Source organism: Phodopus roborovskii, unplaced genomic scaffold, assembly GCF_943737965.1.
Source record: "Phodopus roborovskii unplaced genomic scaffold, PHOROB, whole genome shotgun sequence".
In the NCBI taxonomy this organism is placed as follows: Eukaryota; Metazoa; Chordata; class Mammalia; order Rodentia; family Cricetidae; genus Phodopus; species Phodopus roborovskii.
In genome coordinates, this window is record NW_026126567.1 from 19,942,978 (window position 1) to 19,967,500 (window position 24,523).

A 24,523-nucleotide genomic window follows, 5' to 3' on the forward strand; every position below is an offset into this window, starting at 1 on the left:
GCTGAATTGGTATAGACATAGATAAGGGGGTGGGCTCTGCTGTTACCAGTCCCAACCTTTAAAGACACTTCTAGATACCTTTGCAAGTGCCAAACATGCAGTGCTACACAAGACTAAGGCGTCAAAGGGATAAACAATTTACTCCTCACTTGGAAGGAAGTTTTTTTTTTTTTTTTTTTTTTTGAGAAATTGTCTCTATATGTAGTTCTGGTCTGGAACTCTCTATGTAGACAAGGCTGGCCTCCAAACTCACGGGAATTCACTTGCTTCTGCCTCCCAAGTACTGGGATTAATACATGCTCCAACATATGTGATGGAAGGAAGTTTCTAAACTTCTAAAGGTTGCTAAATAACTTCTGATAACATCGGGACGTTAAAGAATGTTTATTGGAGATTATTATTCATGTTATGCTCTGGACTTGGGACATCACCCACAGTGGTGGGGAAAGGGGAGGCAGCACCCACAGATTAATTTTATCGCCTTCCTGCTTTACAAGTTCTCCCTCTTGGGAATGGTGTGCCTTCCTGCTCCTTCCGTTCAGGTCATTGTTGTCTGGGAGCCAAGGGGAGTGGCTGTGACCTGCACTGTGGAGTGTTGCTTCTTCTTGGTGTGGAGACAACCGTCCCCATGTCCCTCTGAGCTGTGCTCACTTCGCCTAAATCCGTGATGGCCGCAGGATCATCTTTAGACAGTCTCTTCACGTCTGGTTGGTCCGGAGCCTGGGTGGCTGATGAATGGGGTTCTGTTCTGCTGTTACCATGTGAATCAGGTGTTCCTTTGCAGAACTGGTAGGGGGGTTTGCCAGCTGTTATGTAAGGCTTCAGGAAGTAGCCCGAGAATGTTCTACAGAAGACATCATCTAAATAGAAGATGCTGAATGGGTTCACTGGAGGTCCCCTGTATACCAGCGCTCCTTAGACCGATGTTTTTCTGTTTCGAATATATATTAAAAATCCAGACACAGGCTATTCTGGGTTTCCCAAATCCCAAAGTTTCAAAGCTAAAGCCGCAAAGCTCTAGGAAATGTAACAAAAAGTTATTTGAGAAGGTGACAAACATGTATACATCACCCCCCCTCTCTCCAGAGATGTTCAATTTCAACTGAACAGCACATTTTCTGAAAAGCAAATTTTCAAAGTAATCCTGAACCCCTTAATGCATTTTTATACAGCATTTGAAGCACATTTTTAAAAGTTACAAAAGTCTAAACTATATGCATGTATTTCATGAACATGCATATTGTATCTGGCCATGTGGATTTGGAGAAGGGCCTGGTGGATGGCTACAGGCCCATCACTCAGCATGAACAATGAGACAAATGTGGCCTCCTCTCTGCTTCTATTTTCCTTCACCAGTTGGATGCTTTGGGAGCAAATTCCAGGAGTCCTGTAATTTCATCATAATGTTAAGGGATAAAGACTCTTTGAATTTTTATTTATTATTTTAATCAATTTTATTTATGTGTATATGTGCGTTGGGATGGGGTGGCATATGCCACATGAGTGTAATGCCCACAGGGGCCAGGAGAGGGCAAGACATTTCTCTCCATAGAGCTTGCACTGTTTCGAGTATGAGTGTTGCTACAGGTTTTTCTTGTACCGACTGGTCCCACCACCCTTCAGCTCCAAATAAATACCCAAAGGCTTCTATTAACTATTAAAGTGTTGGCCAGTAGCTAGGGCTAATTCTTTCTTAGTTATTAACCCATAACTACTAATCTTTGTATTTTTACATGGCCTTATCTTAACAGAATGCCTGTCGCGTCCTGTCTTCCGGGCTCTATATGTCATCCATGTTGTCTCCCTCCACCTACCTTTCCTAGAATTCTCCTCATCTCCTAGCCCTGCCTATCTTCCTGTGTTTTATTCATCAACCAGTAAGAGAGACATTTATACAGAAGGACACCCCCATCATATGAGAATGCCTTCCTATCACCCCACAGCCTTCCAACAGAACACTGGATCTTCATACTTGGGAATTTTTGTCATTTGAACAGATGGGAAATTGTAGCCCAGTCACTCATTCCTGGAGTGAGGTTGCTGTCTTTTCATATGACGATGGGCAAATTGTCCCCCCCCACCCCCCGCATGAAGCGGGTCCTTATTTTCAGGCTTGTACTTCTGCCTGTGTTTACTGGTTGCAAATGTTCTCCTTCTGGGGGTGACTGGGGCATTTTGAATAGCAGAGCATCATTCAGGTCGTTTGGTGAATTAACTTGCTGGAGTACTGCCCCCAGGTGCCACAGCGTGCTGGCGCCTCTCCATATGGGCGTTTGGCACAGGCTGGTTTGGGCTCCTTATAGCACTACAGCCCAAGGGCAGTTAGGTTGTGACAGAGCTGCTCAGGCTGTCAAGGTGTGTCCCAGCTAGCAAGGTAGAGCAGCTGCCTTGCCTTTAATGGCCCGGGGTGGTTACAAGTGAGAGTAACCTTGATGAAATGGGGAATCTTCAAGTTTCTCTCCATATTGACCTGTCACTGTTGCTCTGGGGAGGCATGGCAAGTCCTGGGTCAGGAACAAAGGACTTAACCTGGAGGAGCACATTTCTTTAGGATTAGCTCACCTGTACCAGCTCCCTTTCTCAGTGTGTGTGTGTGTGTGTGTGTGTGTGTGTGTGTGTGTGTGTGCATGTGTGTGTGTAGGGTACTGAAGTTAAATGTTCACCTTTGGCAAAGAGCAGGAGCGAGCTAGGCTCCCCTTTTAAGTCCTCCTAGAATGTTTTCTTTCTGTCAGAGTATAAAGTAGGGATACGTGGATGAGAAGGAAAATTCCCTGTTGAGGAGTGGGGCTTCTCCTGGGGTGAGCACATTGGAGTTGGGAGACAGGGATCTTCCTGTAGCCTAGAAGATCTTTTCTTGCTGTCTAGAAAGGGCTGGTTTTATTTTATTTTATTTTGAAAAACTCTCCAGAATGCTTACATTTACTTGGATATATCTCTGGGTTGTTGAATATGTTCAAATCCAGTGAGCACATTAGCCATCAATAAGTTCCCCCATGCTTCTTTAAAAGCCTGGCAATAATTTTTTTTTAGAACGAAGCATACTTACTGGGTCATCTGAAATGGGTTTCTAGCCTACAGTGCCCAGAGTGACTGAGCTTCCATCAAGGGACACTTTAAATCTAAGTAGACTCTGGGTGTGCATGGTGGCACACACCTTTAGTCCTCACACCCAGGAGGCAGAGGTAGACAGATCTCTGGTATATCCAGGCTCTTGTGGCAAAAGCAGAACCAGATATTAGGGTAGCCATTGAGCTGGGAGCATTATGATGGGGGAGGGGCATGGATGGTGAGAGAGGAGAGTTGGACCACAAGGGATGCTGTGAGCTGTAATGGATCTCAGACATACTCAATCACATTGGGACGCTGTGGGTTGTGATGGATCTTAGATGTTCATAAAAGCTGGCTCCACAGAGCCCTGGACAAGAACAACAGTGAGGAAGGTCTGCCCAGCAGACTTCCCGCTCTGGTACCTCTGTGTACCCCTTCTGTTAAAGTAGAAGACCCAGCCAAGGAGAGCGCCATCAGTGTTTGCTATTGGTGAAGTACCCAGAAAACTGGATTTCTGTCAGTCAGAAGGCCAATTCTCCAAACATAAATTAGCCACTGACTGACTGCATCTGGATTCCCAAAGGGTTCCCCCAAAGTTTTCTTTCTGCTACCATATCCTTGGCATTGTTAGTCTGTGTTTTCAAAAATTTATAATTAGACCTTCAAACTTTTGCTATGTAGCCAACAGTACAAAGCTATTTACTTCTAGGTTTCTTCTTAAAGGAATTTTTGTTTTTACTTTTAAAAATGCTTTTACTTTTAAAAAGCCTTTGAACTTGTTCTGTAGACCAGGTTGATCTTGAACTCTCAGTGATCTGCTTGCCTATACCTCTTAAGTGCCATGATCAAAGATGTCTGTCGCCACATCTGGTTTTTTTTATTTTTAAATTAGCATTGTAGTTGTACATATTCATGAGTTACAGTGTAAAACATCTATACATGTATATAGCATACAATTGTTAAGTTGGGATAGTTAGCATTCCCCTGCCCTCCTTAAAGTCTAGTATCTTTTCAGTGTGGGTGGCTGTGAAGATATATTGTTTATGATGTATTAAAGCCACTGAAGATATAGGAGAAGCAAAGCACCCAAGCTCTTACCTCTTCTGCAGACTGAAAGAGTTGATCCTATCTCCACAAGCTCTCACAGCCCTCAGTCTCCTGCCTCTCCTCAGCGTGGCTGGAGAATAATGCCAGCTCTGAGACCCTGTTCCTGTCTTAAATACCTCTCATACATCTTGGGACTAAAGGTGTATGATCCCAAGTTCTGAGACCATCTTTGTGTGAGCTGTTTCTCTTTAGGACTGGTTATATTTTGTGTTCTCAGAGCAGCCTTGAACTAACAGAGATCCATCTGCCTCTACCTCCCAAGTTGTGGGATTAAAGGCGTGTACTACCACCACCTAGTTTCTATAGCTAAGTAGTGTGACATCTGCAGTGGCTTTACTAATTCATAAACAACATATCACCACAGGTAGCTGCACTTTCCTTCAGTCCCCATCCGGTGTCCTGACTCCCTCTTTGGGCCTTTGCTCTCTTCTTCCTGCTCCTACCCCAGCTACTGCCCGTGTTCGCTTCTGCTTCTCCACGGGGCAGTGTATAGTTCAGTTCCAGCAAACGTTTAAAGATCAAGTTGAAAATAATTATCTGATAGTACTTTGGGTATTGATCATTGACCCTCAGCCTATCCCACCATTTGGATTTCAAGACTTCTAACTTCCCCCAGTAAGGGGAGCATTTGACCAGTTTTTGGCAAATTGATCTTTTAACAAACTAATAAATTATAAATTATAATTGGATGGAATGACCCAAGCAAACATCTCTTGCTCTGGGGAAACAGTCAAAGGTCACCAGGATTCCGTGGTGACCTCTACTCAACTGAAGCATATTTCTCCATCTTCTGGGCCATTTTCCCTGTAAAATGGACACAACAATGGCAACTTTGCAGATGTGAAGAAGGTTAAGTGACCAGGATGGCTTGAACAGCTTTCTAAATCCATAGCAATGTCAACAGTGAACACTCCGGCCGTGATTTAACCTTCAGATTTAAGGCTAAATTAGCTGCATTCACTGATCCCATGTTTCAAAATTAACTAGATCTCAGCGATTTCAGCTCTCCAAAAATTAAAAAGGGTTAGAGTCAGTGTTGCTCAATTTAAGCCTTGATAGCCTTGAGCTGCAATCTAAGTCATTAACAGCAGTGGTGCCAGCATAGACCGAGAGCCATGGGATGTAAATGTGGCTTTGCCCTCAACCTTGCCTTCTGCTCAGGGAATGAAAGATCCTGGAGAAAACACCTCTAAATCCCACCACACAGAGAAGGAAGAAAGACCCCATCCTCATAAGAACATGGTTAACCCTGGAGAACACAGTAGCTTCCATCCAGACACAATCCAGACAGGGGAAATGATATCTTCGGGGTCTAGGGAGCCTTCAGGGAACATTCAAACCCCAGGCACTGAAAATACTACACTTGGGAAAGGGGCTGGAGTCATGCTGAATCCATTCCTCGAGCCTCCTCCATTAGGGTGAAGATTTCATAGCAAATAATGAATGCACATGTTCCAACTTGGCTGTTTGGGAAACCCCTCTGGCACAGACCAAACAATAACAACAGAGAAACAACAGACCTACCACCCAAATAAATCAAAGTAACAACAAACTATACCAATGTGTTCTGGAAATAAAAGCCACTTGTGTCTTTGCTGATGACAAACAGAAGTGTCATCGAGCAGCTGGGGATCTGAGTGTAAAGCAAATTCCACGCTGAGCCCTGGTCCTACATGACATGACCTGCCATGCATGAAGAGGCTTCTCTAGCCAAGGCTCTGGGAATCTTCTACAGGAATGCCAGTTAGTTCACTTTCTCCACTCACCTTGTGAAATGCATGTATGGGCAAGGAGCAGGAGAAAGCCTGCATGAATGCATTTGGAATGATTATTGGAAATATATAAAATGCAAGGGTGATTCATAAGCATGGTGTGTATCTAGCCGGTAAGGGGCTGTGTGAAACCCTATGATGATAAACGTGCTTATCAGGTATAGTAAGCTGAATGGTGCAGATGCATGGTCATGTTCAGATCCTTGTAGAGGATTCCTCTGTACTTCATTCCTTCAAACTCAGTGAGCTACGAGGACTCAGGTTCCAACAAGGCTTCTTAGCCTTCCTCCGATTCCATTCTAACGGTGTGGCTTCATTCTGGCAAGTCCAGAGGAGTAAACAGGTCAGAAGGTAGAACCTCAACCAAGAGAAATGGTTAGGATCTCCAAATTAAGAACTTTAAATTGGAAAACATTAAAAAAAAAAAAAAAAAAAAAAAAAGATCAGGGATAACACAGAAAACCAGGAAAAGGGCTCCATGACTGCTGACAATCCTTGGATGTAAAAGTCTAACAAAATGAAAACAATCCCATTACTTGTTGGGGGGTTGACAGAATGACTAGACCTCCATGGGAGGGAGGGTATTTCCCATGTTGTTTTTCCCAGTGGTGCTGGGTGGTAAGATTGCTTTTACGATGCATCCCACTGAGGGCAATAGAAGCTCAATTCAAAATAAAACTAAATGGCAAGGAAGATAATGCCACAGAAATACCTTCCACCAGCTAGGACTAGCAGCAAAGAGTAGGGCAGCCATCCAGGATGCCTGCCTGCAGGCTGGCATCTGGGCCCTCTGTGCTGTTTGGGGGTGCCATTGCCCATAGGATAGCACCCATACTTCTTCACAAGGGCCATATGGCCACCAAGAGCTGGGCCAGCCAACAGTGTTTCCTTGGCTGGTCTTGTGGTTGCTGGTTTCTCTGAGATGCCCCTTGCTAGCACCTAATACCTCTGTGGTCCCCCAATCCCACACATCACACTTTGCTTTAAACCCTCTTCCCTGGTCCTTAGGGCAGAGCCTGGCACCCTGGAGAGGCTCAGAACGGAATGTCCTGCTTTCTGTGTAGATTTTTCTCAGGCACTGTTCATTTTTCTTCAGCATGACAGAGATGCAGGAACTAGCGAAACCTCAAATGATCTATCCCACACCCCTGCCTCAGGAGTCATACTGCAGCCTTCTTCTCACCAGGAGGGCTCGGACTCTGACAGAACAGCAGTCTGCCTGCCAACTGGACATCTTGCTTCTTTATTTCTGCCTTTAACCTCCCAATTGCTTTGGTCCCTTGGGGCCTTTTAAGCTCTGGATGTACGTCCACTTGGAGGGACCGACCAGATGAGAGGTACAGTTGTTTCCTTGGCAAAGCTAATTGTTGATGATATCGTCTTGTCCCTACCCATTTCTCCCACCTACTCCGTGTGTTCCCTTCTGCTCTCAAGAAAGGATCTGAAGTCAAACATTTGTAAGTTGTCCTTGTGCCTGGAGGTGGGGAGCTTTGAAATTAATCCACACCGTGTGCCAGCTCCTCTACTCTCTTGCCTTTGATCAGCAATCTTTGATGTAGATATCATGATTCTCATTGTCTATCTGAGGGAATAGGGGCTTAGCGATGTTAAGTAGTAGGGCCGTGACTAAGACAGGAGACAGAACAAGATGTCTTTGGAGTTACACAGACCTGGGTTTGGAGTCTCTACTGGCTGACTCTTTCTTTGGGTTTCTCTGGGCCACTGGGGTTCTGGTTTATTGCCACAGCAGAGTTTGACACTGGAGAGACAAAACCATGGTGGCTGTGATCGGCTCTGAAAGGGCCGCAGCTGTCAAGCGTGCAGAGCTAGGACTGGCTCCAAGGCAGTGAGCACTTAGGGCATGCCTTGCTACCCAGTGAGTCCATCAGCAACAGCGCTCACTCAGGGAGCGTGAATTTAAGCAAAGTCTTAGGATCCCTAGAAGAACGAGACAGAGTCAGAGATGCGGGCAGGGAACTCAAACTCTGCTCTGGCCCCCATAAGAAAAGTATCATAAAGGGATGTGTCCGTGTTTAGTGCATGTGTGTGGAGAGCTGTGGGTGCCAGAGGTCACTGAGTGTCTTTTTCAATCCCTCTCCACCTTAGCTTTTGAGACAGGACCTCTCTTCACTGAACTTTAATATGATGAGTTTGCTAGACTGGCTGGCCACCCAGCCCCGGGACCCTCTTGTCTGTCTCCCCAGTGCTGGGATGATTATAAATTGTGCTACCACACCTATCCCTCCTCCCACACCTCACCCCAGCATGGGCACTGGGAATAGTACTCAGACCCTGGATTTACAGACTGAACACTTTACCAACAGAGCAGTAAAATCTCTTTGAAGTCCTCTGACTCTTAGATTCTTACCAATCAGGCAGAGATTCGCTGCAAACGTTGTTTTTTTCCCCTCCCATTCTTCTGCATTTCCATTCCTTCCCCACCTAAATCCAACTGGATGTGTCCTTTGCATGTCTGTCTTCTCTTTAATTTCCTTTCCACCAGTTACCCAGGTTTTCCAATCCAAAATCATGTCTGAGTTCATTGCAGCAGACAGAAATCCTTCTTCACCTTTAGAGGAGAGGCTGTAAGAAGCTTCTGTTTGATCTCTGACACAGAAGAATGTGGTTTGACAGGGTCATGTTGGCTCTCTCCCTTGAACTCACATGCAAGCTCTGGGTTCATCCTAAAGAGCCCTCTGCCTTTGAGAGAAACAGAGAGGCAGAGAGAGGCGGAGCCAAGTTTCCACATTCTTGCTCTGCAAGTTGACATTTTGATTCCGTAATGCCAATGGTGCTGTAAAAGATACCATTCCCTGCTTTCTGTTTGTGTTGTAACAGAAGCCATGAGACTGGGACGTTTATAAAGAACAGAAATTCTCACAGTTCTGGAGGCCAAAGCCAAGATCAAAACACTGGTTGTTTACCAGAGGCATGTTCCTGGGGCATGCTACTACCAGCTGGCTGTCCTCACACAGCAGAAGGAACAGAAGGGCAGAGGGAGGTTGAATACCATATCCTCACAAGGTGGAAGAGGGAAACAGGCCTTACGTAGGGTGGAATCCTCATGACAATGACTGCCAAAGTTTCAATGTCATTTTTGGACAACCCATAGCACCTGTGCTAGAAATTTCAGTCATTAGGGAAAAGAGATGAGTGTTTGGGAGGTTGGGGGATCCTTTTCTTCAGACATACGAAGTTAACCCTGCCAGAATTTTAACCTAGAACCAGACATTTGAAGGTCAGACCCTCCACACCTCACCAGAGGGCATCATTATCCAACACACCTGTCCATCACACACAGGCTGTGGTGAGTGGAACGGAAGCCTGGCCCTGTCAGGAGGTGTTGGGATTCCTGCAAGCAAGGCAGGGAAACATCCAAGTGAGGTAGCTGTCACTTTAGCAGGCACTGCTGGGTCAAGAACTTCCAGAGTCTGACCCCATGGTTTATTCTTCTTACACATTTAAGGCCAGTACAACTTTGGGGAAGGTTTCCAAGTGACAATTATCACAACAGCAAAGCTTTAGGGACAGCTACATCTGTTAACTTTGCCCTAAGAGGTCAGGCCATGAACCCGTACAGACGTAAGACAAGATTCAGAGATAAGAACAAGCCCTGTATTCCAGCAGAAACAGGATTGTGACCTGCAGAACCTCAGCTGAGGCAAGTCACCCACTGTGACAGGAAGTGTGACCCTGAGGGCCACTTTTCACACCCAGCACTTGCTGCCATGCTAAGGATGCTGTTAAGGAGGTGTTCGGGATTGTGGGTGGGGGACACCGTAACCTAAGGAAATGGGATCCAGAATGACACATGGGTGCCTCAACCCTTCTTCTCAGATGTCATTGTCAACACACTTCCAGATCATCCACTTCTCTCTCCTACAAGAAGTCAACCCCTGCCACCCACCTCCCTGCGTCTTCTCTGGTATAGGAGCAGGGTGGGGAGGCAGGAAGGAAAGAAAGGAGGCTGGGGGCGGACTTAGCTGAGCATCTGTAGCACCGGTGAACCATGGAACTGGTACCTAAAGAGCACGGGAACAGGGAAGGCGCCAAGTAATGCTCTGAAAGTCACTGGCTGGTCGGAAGACAAAGAACAGAAGAAACAAGTTATCTAACCTGAGGATGAAGTAAGGGATGGATGGATGAACCTGGGTAGAAATGTTTACAGGGAAGAGCACAAAATGGATCAGCCTCGTTGTCTACTTGTTAAAAACTGTGTAGTGTGTGTGTGTGTGTGTGTGTTGTGTGTGTGTGTGTGTGTACATTGAAAACAGATAGGGGACAGACAGGCAAAATATATACTGATAGTTATCCCTGACTGGCAGGTTTGTAGGCAATTTTCACTTTATTATCAGCATAGTCCAGTTTCCTACATGAAACATCTATTTTTTTAAGTTAAGGCAAATAAACATTATTTTATAAAAGGAACTGCAAGGTTTTATGGGCTGAAGTGAGTCTCCTTAAGATGCTCGTACTGGGGGCTGAAGAGGCAGCACGCTGTTGAAGAGCTCTTGCTGATCTTGCAGAGGTCCTGTTTCAGGTCCCAGCAGCCACATGGTGGCTCACAACCTCATGCAACTCCAGACCCAGGGAATTGGTGTCCCCTGCAGTCTACCAGACCACCAGGCACAAGTTCTCCACAGAAATATATCAGACAAAACATTCATATACATACAACAATAATAAACAATACCCCCCCCCACACACACAGGATTTCTCAGTGTAGCTCTGGCTTGCTTGGAACTCAGTTTGTAGACCAACTGGCCTCAAATTCACAGAGACCTGCCTGCCTCTGCCTCCTGAGCACTGGGATTAAAAGCTGTGCACCACCACCATCAGGCAACAATAAATCTTAAAAAACATATTTATAGTGACGCTTCAACCCTTCCTCCAAACAATTGTATTTGGAGACAGAGCCCTTGAAAGACAATCTGAATGGGCATTAGTCTAATGTGGCTGATGTTCTTGTATAAAGGACATGTTAGGAAAGACGCCGTGAAGACACTGGGCAGTGCACCTATCTGTAAGCACAGGAGTTAGTAAAGCCAGCATCCGTTCACTGTCCCTTAGGGCTGCCACTCAGCTCCATAGCCTGTGTGTTGCCTGCTGGGTGTCCTTCCTTCTAGGGGGAAGAATCCAGACCTCACCTCCACAAGCAACTGCAGACAGTTGCTGTGGCCACAGTCCTCGGATCCAGTCTCTGCTCTCTGTAAGCATTCCCCTTGCCTGTGGCTGAGGGCATTGGGAAGGAAGCTTGGTGGCTAAAGGTAGATGTGACAGGCTGTTGACAGTCCCCCGGAACAGATGTTCTAGGCACTGCAGTCAGGACCCATGCCCTTAGGAACTAAACCAGTTCAGAAGTCAGTCTCCCCCGAACCCCCTTCCCTCCAGCTGTTGCTGTTCATGTCCAGATGTGCCTCTTCTCTTCAGTCAATAAAACATTCTGAAATGTCTTGCTCACAGGTTTCTCCCCTTTTAATACCCGTTCTCTTTAACTGTAATTTGGTTGTTTAACCACCTGCACCACCGACTTTAGAACATTTGCATTACCTGGGGGAAAAATACCATGCCCATTAAGAGTCATTTTTCATCTCCTGCAATACCCATGCCCTTGGCAACCACTAAGCTACCTTTCTGTCTCTAAAATTGCCTGTTTCTGAATATTTTATAAGGTGTAATCATAAGCTACCTTCCGTAATTGGCTTTTCAGCTAGCACAATGTTTTCAAGCTTGGTTGGTATATAGAGTATATCAGTACTTCATTGTACTTCCAAATAATATTCATCCACCCACCAGCTGGTGGGATGTTTGTCTATTTCTTCTTTTCAGTTATTAGGAGTGGTGCTGCCACAAGCATTATGTGGGTTATTTGTCTCATTGCTGAGACAGTATACCTGACCAAAATAATGAAGGAAGAGAGGAGGTCTTTGTTTTGGCTTATAGTTCCAGGATGCAGCCCACTGAGGTAAGAGACATGCCAGCAGGAGCATGGGACAGCTGGGCACATTGCATCTACATCCAGACAGCAGAGTGATAAAAGCACACACTTGGCTAAAGGTCTCCTTTTTAATTAGTTTGGGATCTCAGGATCCATAGAATGGTTCAACCCACATTATAGTTGAGTCTTTCCGCTTTCCCTAAGCTAATCTAGATAGATAAGGCCTCATAAGATGTGCTCAGAGGTTTGCTTATAGTGACTCTAAACCCTGTCAAATGGGCAGTCAAGATTAACCGCTACAAACATTTGTGTGAAAGTTTTTCTGTGGCTGTTTTCATTTCTGTTAGGTGTGGCATTGCTGGACCATGGAGACACTGTGTCTACGTTTTTGAAAGCCTGACCAAGGCAACACACCTGTCACAGAAGTAGTGCAGTGGTTTCCCAGTCCTCTACATCTGCACCAATGCTTATTCTCCATTTCCCCCCAGTCATAGACTTCTTGGTGCAAAGTGGTACCTTTTACGGTTTCGGATATTCTTGACCATTTGCATATCTTCTTTGTGTAGGTGTCTATTCAGATCCTTCACTCAAAGTTCAGTTGAGTCTTTTATCTTTTTTCATTATTGAATTTTGAGAGCTTGATTTAGCAGGGGTATAATTTTCAAAAGTTCTTTTGTATCTTGTGGATTACCATTTCATTTTCATGGTTACCTACACATTTGATGATGTCCAATTATGGATTTCATTGTTTATGTATGTGCTTTGGGATTATTTCTAAGGGATTATTGCCTAACTTGATATCAAAATATTTGACATTTCTATTTTAAAAAATTATTTAACAGTTTTAGATTTTACTTTTTGATCTTTGGTTCCTTGTGATTTAACCTTTGTGTAGGCTGTGAGGTGGTGGATCCCTAACATATCTGTTGAGAAACTATGTTCCCCTTTTGAATTTTTTGGCATCCTTGTCCAACATCAATTGCCCATGGATGCAAGGGTTGCTGAATAGTTTGTTAGGATATCTAATAATGCCTATGCAAAAGGACACATATCATATTATACATCTTGTACAATCTACAGTTTTTCATCAGACTAAAGAAATGGCAGACAGATACCATCCTATTCTAGTTCATTCTGAAAATTAGAAGACAAACTTGCAGTAAGTGGTTGAGTAGTGATAACTTAATTTATACTTCAATTGAGACAAAATTACCATGGGGCATGTATTCTGGATCTGAGCCTAGACAGAGCTTGATGAGCCAGGGATCCATCCGATGTGATATCAGAGATTCCCTACACATCCATTGCCAATGTCCTACACTTTGATCTCTGTCATTGAGGGAAAATTCTTACAGTCACTTCTTCATGACTTTGGACAGACTTTTTGATCACCTTGGCCAGGAGGAGGCAGGTGCTGCGGTTACAGGGCAAGCTCCTTCCACATGGGGCTGCCAGATACCATTTAAATCTTTCCATCCTGCCCTCCTACCCAGCTTCATTTCTAAGATAGCCAGAAGCTTTGGCAAGGAGCCACTGGGGACAGTTTATCAAGCGTCAGCACATCTTCCAAAAGATGGAAATTTTGTGGAAGATGTTAAGAAGAGGTACTCTAGGGGCATACACATTTGAGGGAGCTAGCAACTTTATCTTACTTTATTATACTGCTTTATAATTCATTGGGAGAAAAAGAATAGATTTTGCCCATAACCCTTAAGACCAACAAGAACAATCTGTCAGATATAGACAGGTAGGTGGGTACATAGCTACATCTACAGCCTTTAAAGGCTCTAAAACCTCATGCCTCAGGAACTAGGGGGCACTTTCAGAAATCCTGAGAGTCTACTGAATCAGAAGTCTGGGCAGCATATCCTAGGATTGGCATTTGAAGATACCACTGGTGGGTCTCCTACACTCCCAAATCCAGAACTGCCTACTTGGGAGTTTTCCTAGGAGGAAGTACTTGCTTGTATTCCAAGTGCCAGAAAAGCACAGATCTAGAATTCAACTTTAATTTCTGCTCCTTTAAAAGTGGGGCATCTCCCCCCCAGGCTGATGTAGGGGGGCAGTGGTAAGCAGTAGATACACAGATGGGGCCTGGCACAGAGCACAATACAGGGATCGCTTCACTTACTGAGTGAGAGTAATGATTTCTAGTTCACGGGCTACTGTGAGGATTAAATGGGACATTGTACACAAAGGCTCTCACAATGTCTGGTGCAGACAGTGTGCATATTATTTATGGCCCAGCACCATCTGTCCCTTCCTGGAGCCCCTCTCATTAGCCATGTTGGTTACATTCTTGACTTATGAGTCACACACCCAGCTAAGTGCTTGACGACTGGCCTACTGAGCTTGATATATCATCTGAGAAATTCTGAAGACAAGCTAAAACAAGGTCAGCCTGTTAGTATTCAGGTATCTGTACTGGCCTGTCCTTGGGGTTCTGATAGGATACACTCTCAGCTTTAGCCACTAAGAGCACATTCACTATGTTCCCTTTTAAGAGGGCCCTGCCCCATTTGCTTTCCCCCCAATAAAAACAAAACAAAACAAAAACAAACAAACAAAAAACCTACCACCCAAGCTCTGTCACATGACGTCTTTCTCTCCCGAGTGCAGCTTTTAAAAATTACAACACAGCCCACTGACCATTGCCAGGTGTAATCTTTCCAGGGCAGTCAAGGGGTTACCTCAAAAGGTCAGCAACAAACCCAGTGCTCCTATTGTGTGGGTTTAACTTATATTTCTTAGTTCAAAAACATGCCAAAATTGGTAAATACAGAACCACACAAACAACAATATCTCTCCTTCACTATCCCAAAGTATATCCTGTGTAAACAAACCCAGCTACTGTAACTTCTCAGTTACAGTAGACATCTCTGTGTGGTGCAACCATATGGTACACAGGACCCTCTGGGCTCCGCCAGGCCCTGGCTTGTAGCCAAAGCTCAGTGGCTGCCATCTTGAAATTCTTAGTTATTTCTCTTTGAGTTTGAGTCTTAAAAGTGAAACTCAATGCCCCTGAGTGCAGCATTCTGCTGAGAGCCAGGCCCCTGATGGCTATCTAGCCTAGGCTGCTGGAGGAGACTGGAAGCCCTCTCTGACTACCCCCTCACCCATAACTCCTGCGGCACCTGGCTGGCCGCTCTTGCTCTTGGCAGATCCCCTTTTATGCTTCATGAATTCCCCCCTTGTCCTCCTCTGTGAGGCTCTTTATTTAAAGTTCCGTGTTTCTTGGCATTTGTTATGGGGCGTACTTGCTCAGTCCTACTGATGGAGATGGGAAAAAATAGTGTAACCTTCAAGTGCATGACCTTAGTCCTAGGAATTTATCCCAAGAGAACAACTAAGAATAAAATTATTAATCAAACGAAGTATTATTCCAGTACATTTATTACTAGAATGTGGGACCAAATATCTAGTTACAGGGGATTGGTTAAATGATGACTTTTCTATACAACTATGGCCGAATGTTTAATGCTAAGGAAAAGTTGTCATCAATGTGTTAAGTAAAAAGGCCAAGCTACAAAATGACTTTGAAAAAATCTCATCTTTACATAAAAACACACATATCCTTACAGGAAAAGATAGCTCTGCATGGTAGAATTCGGTGAGACCTTTTGGCTGCCCCTGTCTCCACCATCTTGGGACTGTTTATAATACCTGCTGTTTGCAAGCCTCTGGTGCCACCCTCTCCTTGCCTCCCCAGGTGTGCTGGAAGATGGACTGTCTTCTAATGGAGGGCTCCGATCTGCAGCCCCAGGTGGAATCGCCAACCCAGAGAAGAAGATGAACTGTGGGACACAGTGTCCTAACTCCCAGAGCCTCTCCGGCTCTCTGACCCAGAAACAGAATGGCCTTTGGGCCACAGAGGTAGGGTCACAGCCACAGAATCCAGTGGGGATTGGAAACGGGTGAAGTTCACTTTAAGTCAGGACTACCAGCCTTGGGGATGGAGATTTTCCACCCCTCCATTTAGAATTACTGCCAACCTCACTTTAATCATTTCCTGTGGGGTACTGGGTTTTAGTTAACTTACAGACATGTGTCCTTCACATCAGCCCTCTGGAGGATGTATGTGTTTGCTTCCATATAGTGTAGTCTGTGGATCTCCTGGTCTTAGGTAGTGAAGCCTGGGGTAAGAAACAAATGGCACTTTACTTCACACCCTCCAAACAGCTGGGCCCCCGAGGGTGATTCTTGGAACTACCATAGCATCTTGCTGTTGGAAAGGAGGCCAGCTGTGGTCCTGGACCTGGCTGTGGTCCTCTGACCCTTTCCTTCTGGAGAGCTATTGGTTGGGGGGGGTGCTCCTCCTGCTGTGCCTGGCTCCTCCATGGAGAGGCTGCCACCTGGAACAGAAGCTCTGCACAGCCTGGGGCTGTGTCTCTTCCTCGTCCTCCCTGTCCCATTTTCTCATGCTCCCCAAAGTCCACCACTCACTGTCTGCTTCAGAACATGCTGGCCCCCACCCCTCCCAGCTCTGGCACCGACTCCCTGAGGGCACAGCCTCCGACCCAGTGATGGAATTCTTGCTCAAGTGGTCATCTGCCTTCAGAGGCTTTGATCAGGAAGCTTGTTGCAAATTTCATCTCTGAAGTTCACTGACTGAGCAGAGTTGCCTGAATCAATCTCTCAGAACCTCGGGTTCCTTAAACAATACAGTGGAAATGAAATAATACCCAATGGAACAAAAGATAGACCTGCTCTTGTCAGTTGACATGCGCATAGCAGTGGCAAGGGGGCGGAGCAGGATAGCTTGGTGCTCAACACAATGGCCTCGATAAGTGGAATGCTAATGGAACCCTATTGCTGACTGGGGGGAGGGGGGTTTAGCCATAAGGTAACAGTGTTTTCCTAGAGTCTTGCATTGTCTACTTTGCCTGTAGAAGAATCAGCCATCACTGATGTATCCCAAGGCAGTTTGGGCTCCACAGGGCTCACGAGGTCGGTGAGATTTCTAGTGAAGGCTCGGGTATATGCTGCCTATCTTCCTCTCCGTACTCTAGAATCCACTCTTACAGCCAGAACGATTATAGTAGTGAGGTGGTGGATTTACCCGGGAATGGCCTGCACGGCTTGTTTTCCCTGTTCTACCTTCTTCCCTCATCACCCATTGCTTCAAAGTTGTGTTTTTGCACTTACATAGGCCTACTAGGTTCACAAACCAAGGTATGTGCCGTATGGTGTGGATGACTATCCATGTGTCACTGCCCACTACTATCCATATGTCATTATCCTCTACTCTCCATGTGTCACTGTCCCTTACTCTCCATGTGTTACTATCCACTGCTATATATGTGATGGAGATGGGCATTATAACTTTACACCTAACGGTTGGATCAGAGCATCATAATTCAGGGGGTAGGAATGTAGCTCAGGTAGCAGAGTTTTTTCCTAGCAGAAAAAAAAACCCAAAAACCCTTGGACTCATTCCCCATATAATCAGAGGACTCAGAAGATGGAGACGGGAAAATCAAAAGTTCAAAGTTATCCTGAGCTATGTTTTTATAGCGGTGAGGAAACACTTCAACTATCACAAATCTAACTTCAAATTTGAACCTCTTCCTGAGTGAGCAGCCACAGTGAGGTGAGTGACAGCTTCTGGGTGGCCTGGAAAGCACCAGGGACCCGGCAGGTAGCCCCCAGTGAACCGCATCTTGCTGATGTGTTTGGGACATTAGAAAGGCTACACACATTTTCAGCTTGTGTTGGATTTCCTGGGATGTAAGCCACAGTGTTAGCATTTTGCTGCATTTCCCCTGGGCACCATCACCTGGATGATGGCTCTTCTCCAGGAGGTATTCTCGGAAAAGTGAGCAGCCTCATGCACACACCCCTTGCAGTTTTCTGGTTCAGATTTACCAGAAAAACATGTGGGTTAAAGGCAGTCCTTGCTAGGCCTTGAGAGTTTCCTCATTAGTTGCTACGAGCACTCTTAAAGTCCTTTTGAGTGCTGTTCAGATACGAGGCACCGTCTAAGTGCCAAGAACCCAGGGAGGGGGGAAGGCAGGGTTACTGGGACAGTAAGAGTCAGATAGTAAGATGAATGACATTGTTGTAGACTTGACTGTGTTCTGGGGGACTGGGAAAGTCACCAGTGGGGCAGTGACTTCTCCATTAGCACAGATGCTCCCTCCAAAGCTCAAATTCACTTCTGAAGGGCAATGGGGCATAATGATGGGGAGCAGCAGCATCTTGTGTTTGGAGCCCATCAAACAGACAGTATCTCTCTCTTCAGTTCTATCTGGTCCCTGCTTTCTGACCAGTATCGTTACGTGTTAACTGGCAGAATGATTGCGCTGACAAAGATCTTTCACAAATTGGTACTGGCTGTCTCTGCAGGGAGCTCTTTATGCACCATGCTTGCCTTGATTGTGTGGGGCCATATTGATTGACCTCACAACAAATGGCAAGTTGTTGGCTTGTTCTCCTTCACCCAGCTGTAACATGAAAAATAAAAACACAGAGACTGATATTGGGGGTTCAAGCTGAAGATCAGAAAAGCAAAGTAGCCTGCCACTAGCTCTTAAATCTACCTCAGCCCTTAAGAGGTGATCCTGTCTCCAGAGCTCTCCACCACGCCTCAGACTGCCGCCTCTCCTCATTGTGGCTGGAGACTAAATCTCAGAATGCAGCCTGAGACACCAGGCTCCTGTCTTTTATATACTTCTCTAGAGCTTCGATTAAAGGCGTGAACTCTGTTTCTCTTTTAGACGGACCACTCTCATGTAGCCTTGGGTGGCTTTGGACGCACAGAGATCCATCTACCTCTGTCTCCTGAGTCCTGGGATTAGAGGTGTGTGCCACCACTGCCCCGCTTCTATGGCTAACTCATGTGGCTGGCTTTGCATTTTGATCCTTCAGGCAAGCTTTATTAAATCATGAATACTATATCACCACACCCAGCTCCCCACCTATGCTCCACCCAGAAACTCTGGGCTGCCTTCAAACATATTCTCTGCACCCCGGTGTGCCATTTTCCTCAGGTTTCTCTCTCATCTCCTCCTTTAAAAAGTCAAACAGGCAAAACTTTCTTCAGGCCAGCTCAGCAGGTAATGGTGCTTACCACCAAGCATGAGTTTGACACCAGGAGCTTCTGGAAGTTACCACCTGATCTCCACAGGTACTCCACACACACAAACACACACACACATGTACACACTAAAATAAAACTCTCAGCTGGGCTGGAGAGAAGGCTTAACAGGTAAAAGCACTGGTTACACTTGCAGGGAACCCAGATTCAGTTCCCAGCACCTACATGGCGACTCACCACCATGGGAGAGGCACAGGGGTCCTCATGCTTATAGTTAAGTACTGGGAGAACCAGGGATGTTAACCACACTGGGTTGTCTCTTCAAATGGAGAGATGCATTTTCTGCCCAGAAGGTTGGGAGTGGGCATGGCTGATAGCCTAGCCACCTTTGCACTATCTGTGTGGCCAAGACCACACTGGATCCTCCCCAAGCTTGCTCTTCTCAGCCAATCTACAGAACCCATTTTTTTAAATAGAGGATATCACATGTGTTTTACAAAGAGTTTCCATGTGGTCATATTCTAGGCTTTGTTGTGCACACGGGATTGAGTTAATTATCATGAATTGTGCTGTGCTTAAATAAACTACTTGGGGTCAGACTCTCCAAGTTTGAACTCACACTGGCTACTGAGTTGTGTTGAGTGGAACCACATGCTTGATTGGCTAGGGTGCTTACAGAGCACCCCACCCACCCCCAACCATGCCTACTCCCCACTCCCTTCCCCTCCAACTCCACGGAATCTGTCGCCGTCTTCTGACCTCTGCAGGGGCAAACATACATACATGCATACATACATAGAGGCAAAACTCTCATGCACATGAAACGAAACATAGGTAAATCTAAGTAAAACAAAACGAAAACCCCTCGGGCATTAGATGGGGTAGAAATGCTGTGTGAATGCAGCTGTCAGCGAGTGAATCCCTGAGCCTGTGGCTGGTTTGCCCACGAGGCTTTCTTGTCTCCAAAGCTGCACACCCCCCAGTTGTCTTATTGTTGTTGGCAAAGTGACCAGACACTAAAGGAATTACCCTTTGTCTGGATTAATTCTCAGCTAAGGGACTTCCTGCAGAAGTTCCCACCCCTAGTGTCTGGCCAACAATGGTTGGCAATGTGTGGCCCAGAGTAGGACGCATGGGTGAAGCCTCAGAGTTCAAAGGGAAGGGTCAAGGGTCGGTGAGGAATTTCTCCCCGACAACTGCACACAGGAAGCGTGTCAAGGAAGAGCAAAGGAGTCTCTCTCTCTCTCTGGGGGGGGGGGGGAGCAAGAAGCTGAAGGGAGGGAGGGAACAGATGGGACCAGAGTGAAGGCTGCCCTGTGCTGTCAGCAGCCCACGCCTGGGAAAAGGGGAGGGATCTGTTGCAGCAGCAATTCTCTATACAGAATTGACCCTGCAGCCAAACCAGTCCAGTTGGAAGGTGCTCAGGCCACAGCCCTCCTTATTCATTACATTCTCCCCTTGACGTTGCAGCCTACTTCAGGTTTAATGTGTTTAGTAGGTGCTGATGAGGGCATGCTGCTTGAATGAGAGTCGTCTAGCTGCTCACCCAGAGTCAACGTGGGGCTCCCCCCTCCTCCCTCCCTCCCCTCTGGCAATGTCACCCTCCCTTGTTTTCACCTCCCTGAGGCTCATGGGGAAAGGCAACAAGTCCTTCTGACACAGGAAGCCCAGTAGGTTAGGTCACAGTCACAACAGGTCTGACTGCTGTGGCAAGCTACCAGCTGGCCTCTGCTGGAGCGGCTAAGATGGAATGTCCCCTGATTAACCCCTCATTAGTGCTCTAAAACTAGAGGTCTCTGAGTGTCTGCCTTCCTCTAGTGGGGATCTGACAGAAAAGAAGTCTAAGGCCTTACGGCCTTCAAGGCCCTGCTATTTAATCCTCTGACGAGGAAGGGAAAACTAACATGCCTGGCTTGCAATGTGCCAGACACGATCATGGCACTGTTTTTAACCCCCATAACTCTGCAAGGTTAAGTGTCCTTCCCCACCAGGGGAAATAGAGGCCCACAAACGGAGTGTCCATCCAACAGGACACAGTGAGCTGAACGTCTGTTTGTTGGCCTCCCGAGCCCATGGCCTTTCCTTCCATTACCCAAATCACAATGTTGGCGGGGCTAATGTGGACTTCATCAGCATTCATCAGGATGTGGGGCCTGGAGCCATTGTCTTTATTTTGGATTAGCACCTACAGGACATTGTCCTCAGCAGCCCGAAGGACTTCACATGCCTTAATGTGTGATGTTGCAGAGGTGATATGAAGCACAGTCAATGATTTACAGAATTGAAAGCCAGTGGGAAGTTTAGGGCATTTAGGCAGGACTAACAGGTTCTGTGTCTGGGAGCTCTCTCTCCAACTTTCTATTCCCCCTCATCACCCCCCACCCCCACCCCCAGCCACTTCATTCTGTTTTTGGAGACACAATCTTATGTAGTACAGAATGGCCTTGAATAACCTTGAACTCCTGACCCTCCAGCATCCATCTCTCCAGATGCTAGGCTTACAGGCATGTGTACCCTTTCCTTTTCTTTCTGAAAGTCTATCTGCACAAGTCTGTTTTTCAAGTCATTTGTTAGATGTCAACTATGTAACAGGCACTAGATCCCATAGTGAACAAAACTGCCTAGGACTCTAGCTTCTAGAAGTTGTAATCTGATTAAGAAGTAGAAAAATAAACGGAGGAGTGTACAGTTCAAACTGTGGTTAAAGGTGAGACAGGAAATAAAGATTACTGAGAGAGGGAATATTAGAGCCCTCTGATGATATATGCTTAGAAATTCCTGGATATTCCATGAAAATGTGTGCTCACCTATGGGAAAGGCACTGAAGACCAGAGTGTGTTACCAGGGAGCTGCTCTACTCTTTAGCCTTTGTTTTGTCTTTTGAAACATAACCTTGCTATGTAGTTCCTGCTTTCTCTATAGCCTAGGCTAGATTTGAACTCTTAACTATTGTCCCCCATCTTCACAGGTGCTAATATTATAGTGTACATGACCAAGCTTGGCTCATCAAAAACTTACGTATATGTATATTTTAAGATAGGGTCTCACTATATAAACCAGGCTGATAATGATCCACCTGCCTCTGCCTCCCAAGTGCTGGAATTAGAAGAATGTGCCACACACTACACACATCCTATTTTTTGCTTTTTCTTTCTTTCCCTTTGGAGAAGGTCTATTGCAGTCAAGATTGGCCTCAAATTCCCTATGAAGTGGGAGCTGAACTTAATTTCTGATCCTCCTGCTGAGTCATAGGGGTGCGTTATCATACCCAGCTCATGCATTGTGTTTATAACCAAAACCACTAAGACGGGGAGGGGGGGGGAGGAAAAAACAGTATCTAGCCAACCACAGTTTCAGTCAGCCTTGATTTTCTTTGTCACCTTCAAAAAACTATGAAACTCTTTGTAAAGCTGGTGTTGTTAGACACAGGCATTTTACAGCCAGTGTTAGTTAGACATGGGTGTATTTGTTGAGTCCCAGCTAAGCCAAGAACATCTCTATTTCCCTTTGGGGTGAAGTGAAGAAGAGGCTGAGAAAATCTTGCCGCAATCCAACCTGTCCTTACCCGCCACGGGTTGAGCTGGATCGTCGACATCTGAACCTCAAGAGAGACAAGTCCATCTGGGTCGGAGGCTGCCAAGAAGTTATCACAGTCTATCTGTCTCCCCTTGAGAATGGCAGGTAGCAAATGACTCTTAATTAAAGAGGCCGTGTCAAGGGGCTATGACTCACCAGACCTACAGAAATGAAAAGGAGACAAGAATAAAAAAAGCTGCCAGTATGGGTGGGAAACAGGAGGTGGCCGTTAATGAGAGTGATGTGACAGGGCTCACAGGACAGAAACATTAGACGTGAAGGGAGGATTGAATTAGCAGGTAGCTGTGAAAGAAAAGGGTGCCAAGTAGTTTTCTCTCATCAGCAGAGTATGAGATTTTTTTTTTTTTTTTTTTAAAGCTGGTAATTGCAATACAGGCACTTATTTATCCCTGTCATTGGGGGGGGGGCAGGTGGATACAAATGGGAAAGGTTTGGCTGGCTGAAAACCACATCAGAGTGGGTAAACCTATTCCTACAAAGCAATCCTAAGGGACAAAGGGCTTTAAGTATTCTGTATATCTCTGTTGCCTTATCAATGTGATTGAAAGGCAGAGGCAGGCGGATCTCTGTGAGGTCGAGACCAGCTTGATCTACAAGAGCTAGTTCCAGGACAGACTCCAAAGCTATACAGAGAAACCCTATTTTTTTTTTTGGGGGGGGGTCCTAAGGGACAAAGGGCGTTAATTATTCTGTATATCTCCATAGCCTTATCTAAGAAGAGAAAATTGAAGAGGTCTGACATTATAGTTTTCCCTTTCCTCTCATTTGGGCTTTGAATTTGTACTAATTACTTTCCTCATTGCTGTTACAGGATATCCGACAAAAGCAACTCAGGAAAGGAAGGGCTTGGGCTGAGAGTTTGAAGGGATTATGTTAGCTCACAGTTTGTGGGATGTGATTCATGATGATGGTGAATGCTGGAAGCACCAGGTGGCAGCCAGGAGGCAGGACAATCTCATCCCCCCCCCCCCAACACACCTCCTCCCAAGAGGCTGCCCCTTCTAAAAGTTCAAGAACATCCCAAAACAACATTATCAGATGGGGAGCCTGGTAGGTGGGGGAGGACATTTCACATTCAAGACAAAACAGAATCCAAAGCTTCCAAGTTGTAATTAAATTGCAGTAGTTACCTACCTGGATTATCCTCACAGGTATACAATTGCAAGAAAATGTCTTTTCCTGGGCTGGGGAGGTGGCTTCAGTGGGGAAGGCACTTGCTCTCAAGCCTCATCTGACTTTCCATACCCAGAGCCTACATGGCAGAAGGAGAGGGCCAGATTCCGCGAGCGGTCCACACGTCCTATGGGTTCCCACCCATGACCACACACAAACAAAGGAAAGAGTAAATAGATAATGTAAGTTGGAAGTGGGAGAAAAGGGGTCCATTCTAATTGGTTTTCTAAATTTAATGCAGTAATTATTTGAAAATGGATTTATCTATAGCTGGCAACTTCCTACATTCCTTATTGGAATCAAAACCCCAGGCTGTCTATTATCTACAAGCCCATCTCTTTTAGAATTACCTTTGCTACTTTGTAGCTGCTGCCATAGTCATCAGTTTCAGCAGAGTGAGTAAAATAACAATTGGTGTAATTTTTCATGGGGACTTAAAGACAATAGGTACCACTGCTAGGGCCTAAGGAGGGTTCTAGACTGTAAAACTTCCAATTTTAAAATGAGTCACTCATGGGCAAACCAAAAAGTTGGTCCCCTTATTGTAAGCAACACAATGATTCGCAAATATCTGGGAGGCAGACATTGTTTGCTTTTTCTCTCAGGTAAAGGACTGAGACTCAAGCTAACTCAACACAGTGTGAGACCCCAATTGGTGGCAAAGCCTGTGCTAAGTAAGGTCCAGGTGGTGAGGTCTGTGGTGTGTGTCTGCCATGTGTTTGTTCTATAGACTGTGCTGTGCAACCCATGTAGAAGTCTATAGAACCCTGCTCTACAGACTGGGGTGTGTGTTCTGCGTGTGCATTCTACAGATTGTGACATGTGTTCTGTATGTGCATTTCACGGACTGTG

The 24,523-nt window shown here is 45.7% G+C and overlaps 1 protein-coding gene across 1 annotated transcript in view; it reads left to right on the top strand.

Moving 5' to 3' along the window:
- Baalc (BAALC binder of MAP3K1 and KLF4) overlaps window positions 1–24,523 on the top strand; it is a 44,838-nt gene that overhangs the window by 16,565 nt on the left and 3,750 nt on the right. Inside the window, exon 2 of the mRNA XM_051202603.1 lies at window positions 15,575–15,738. Within this exon, the coding sequence (XP_051058560.1) occupies window positions 15,575–15,738 (164 nt within the window). The remainder of the gene's footprint in view (window positions 1–15,574; window positions 15,739–24,523) is intronic.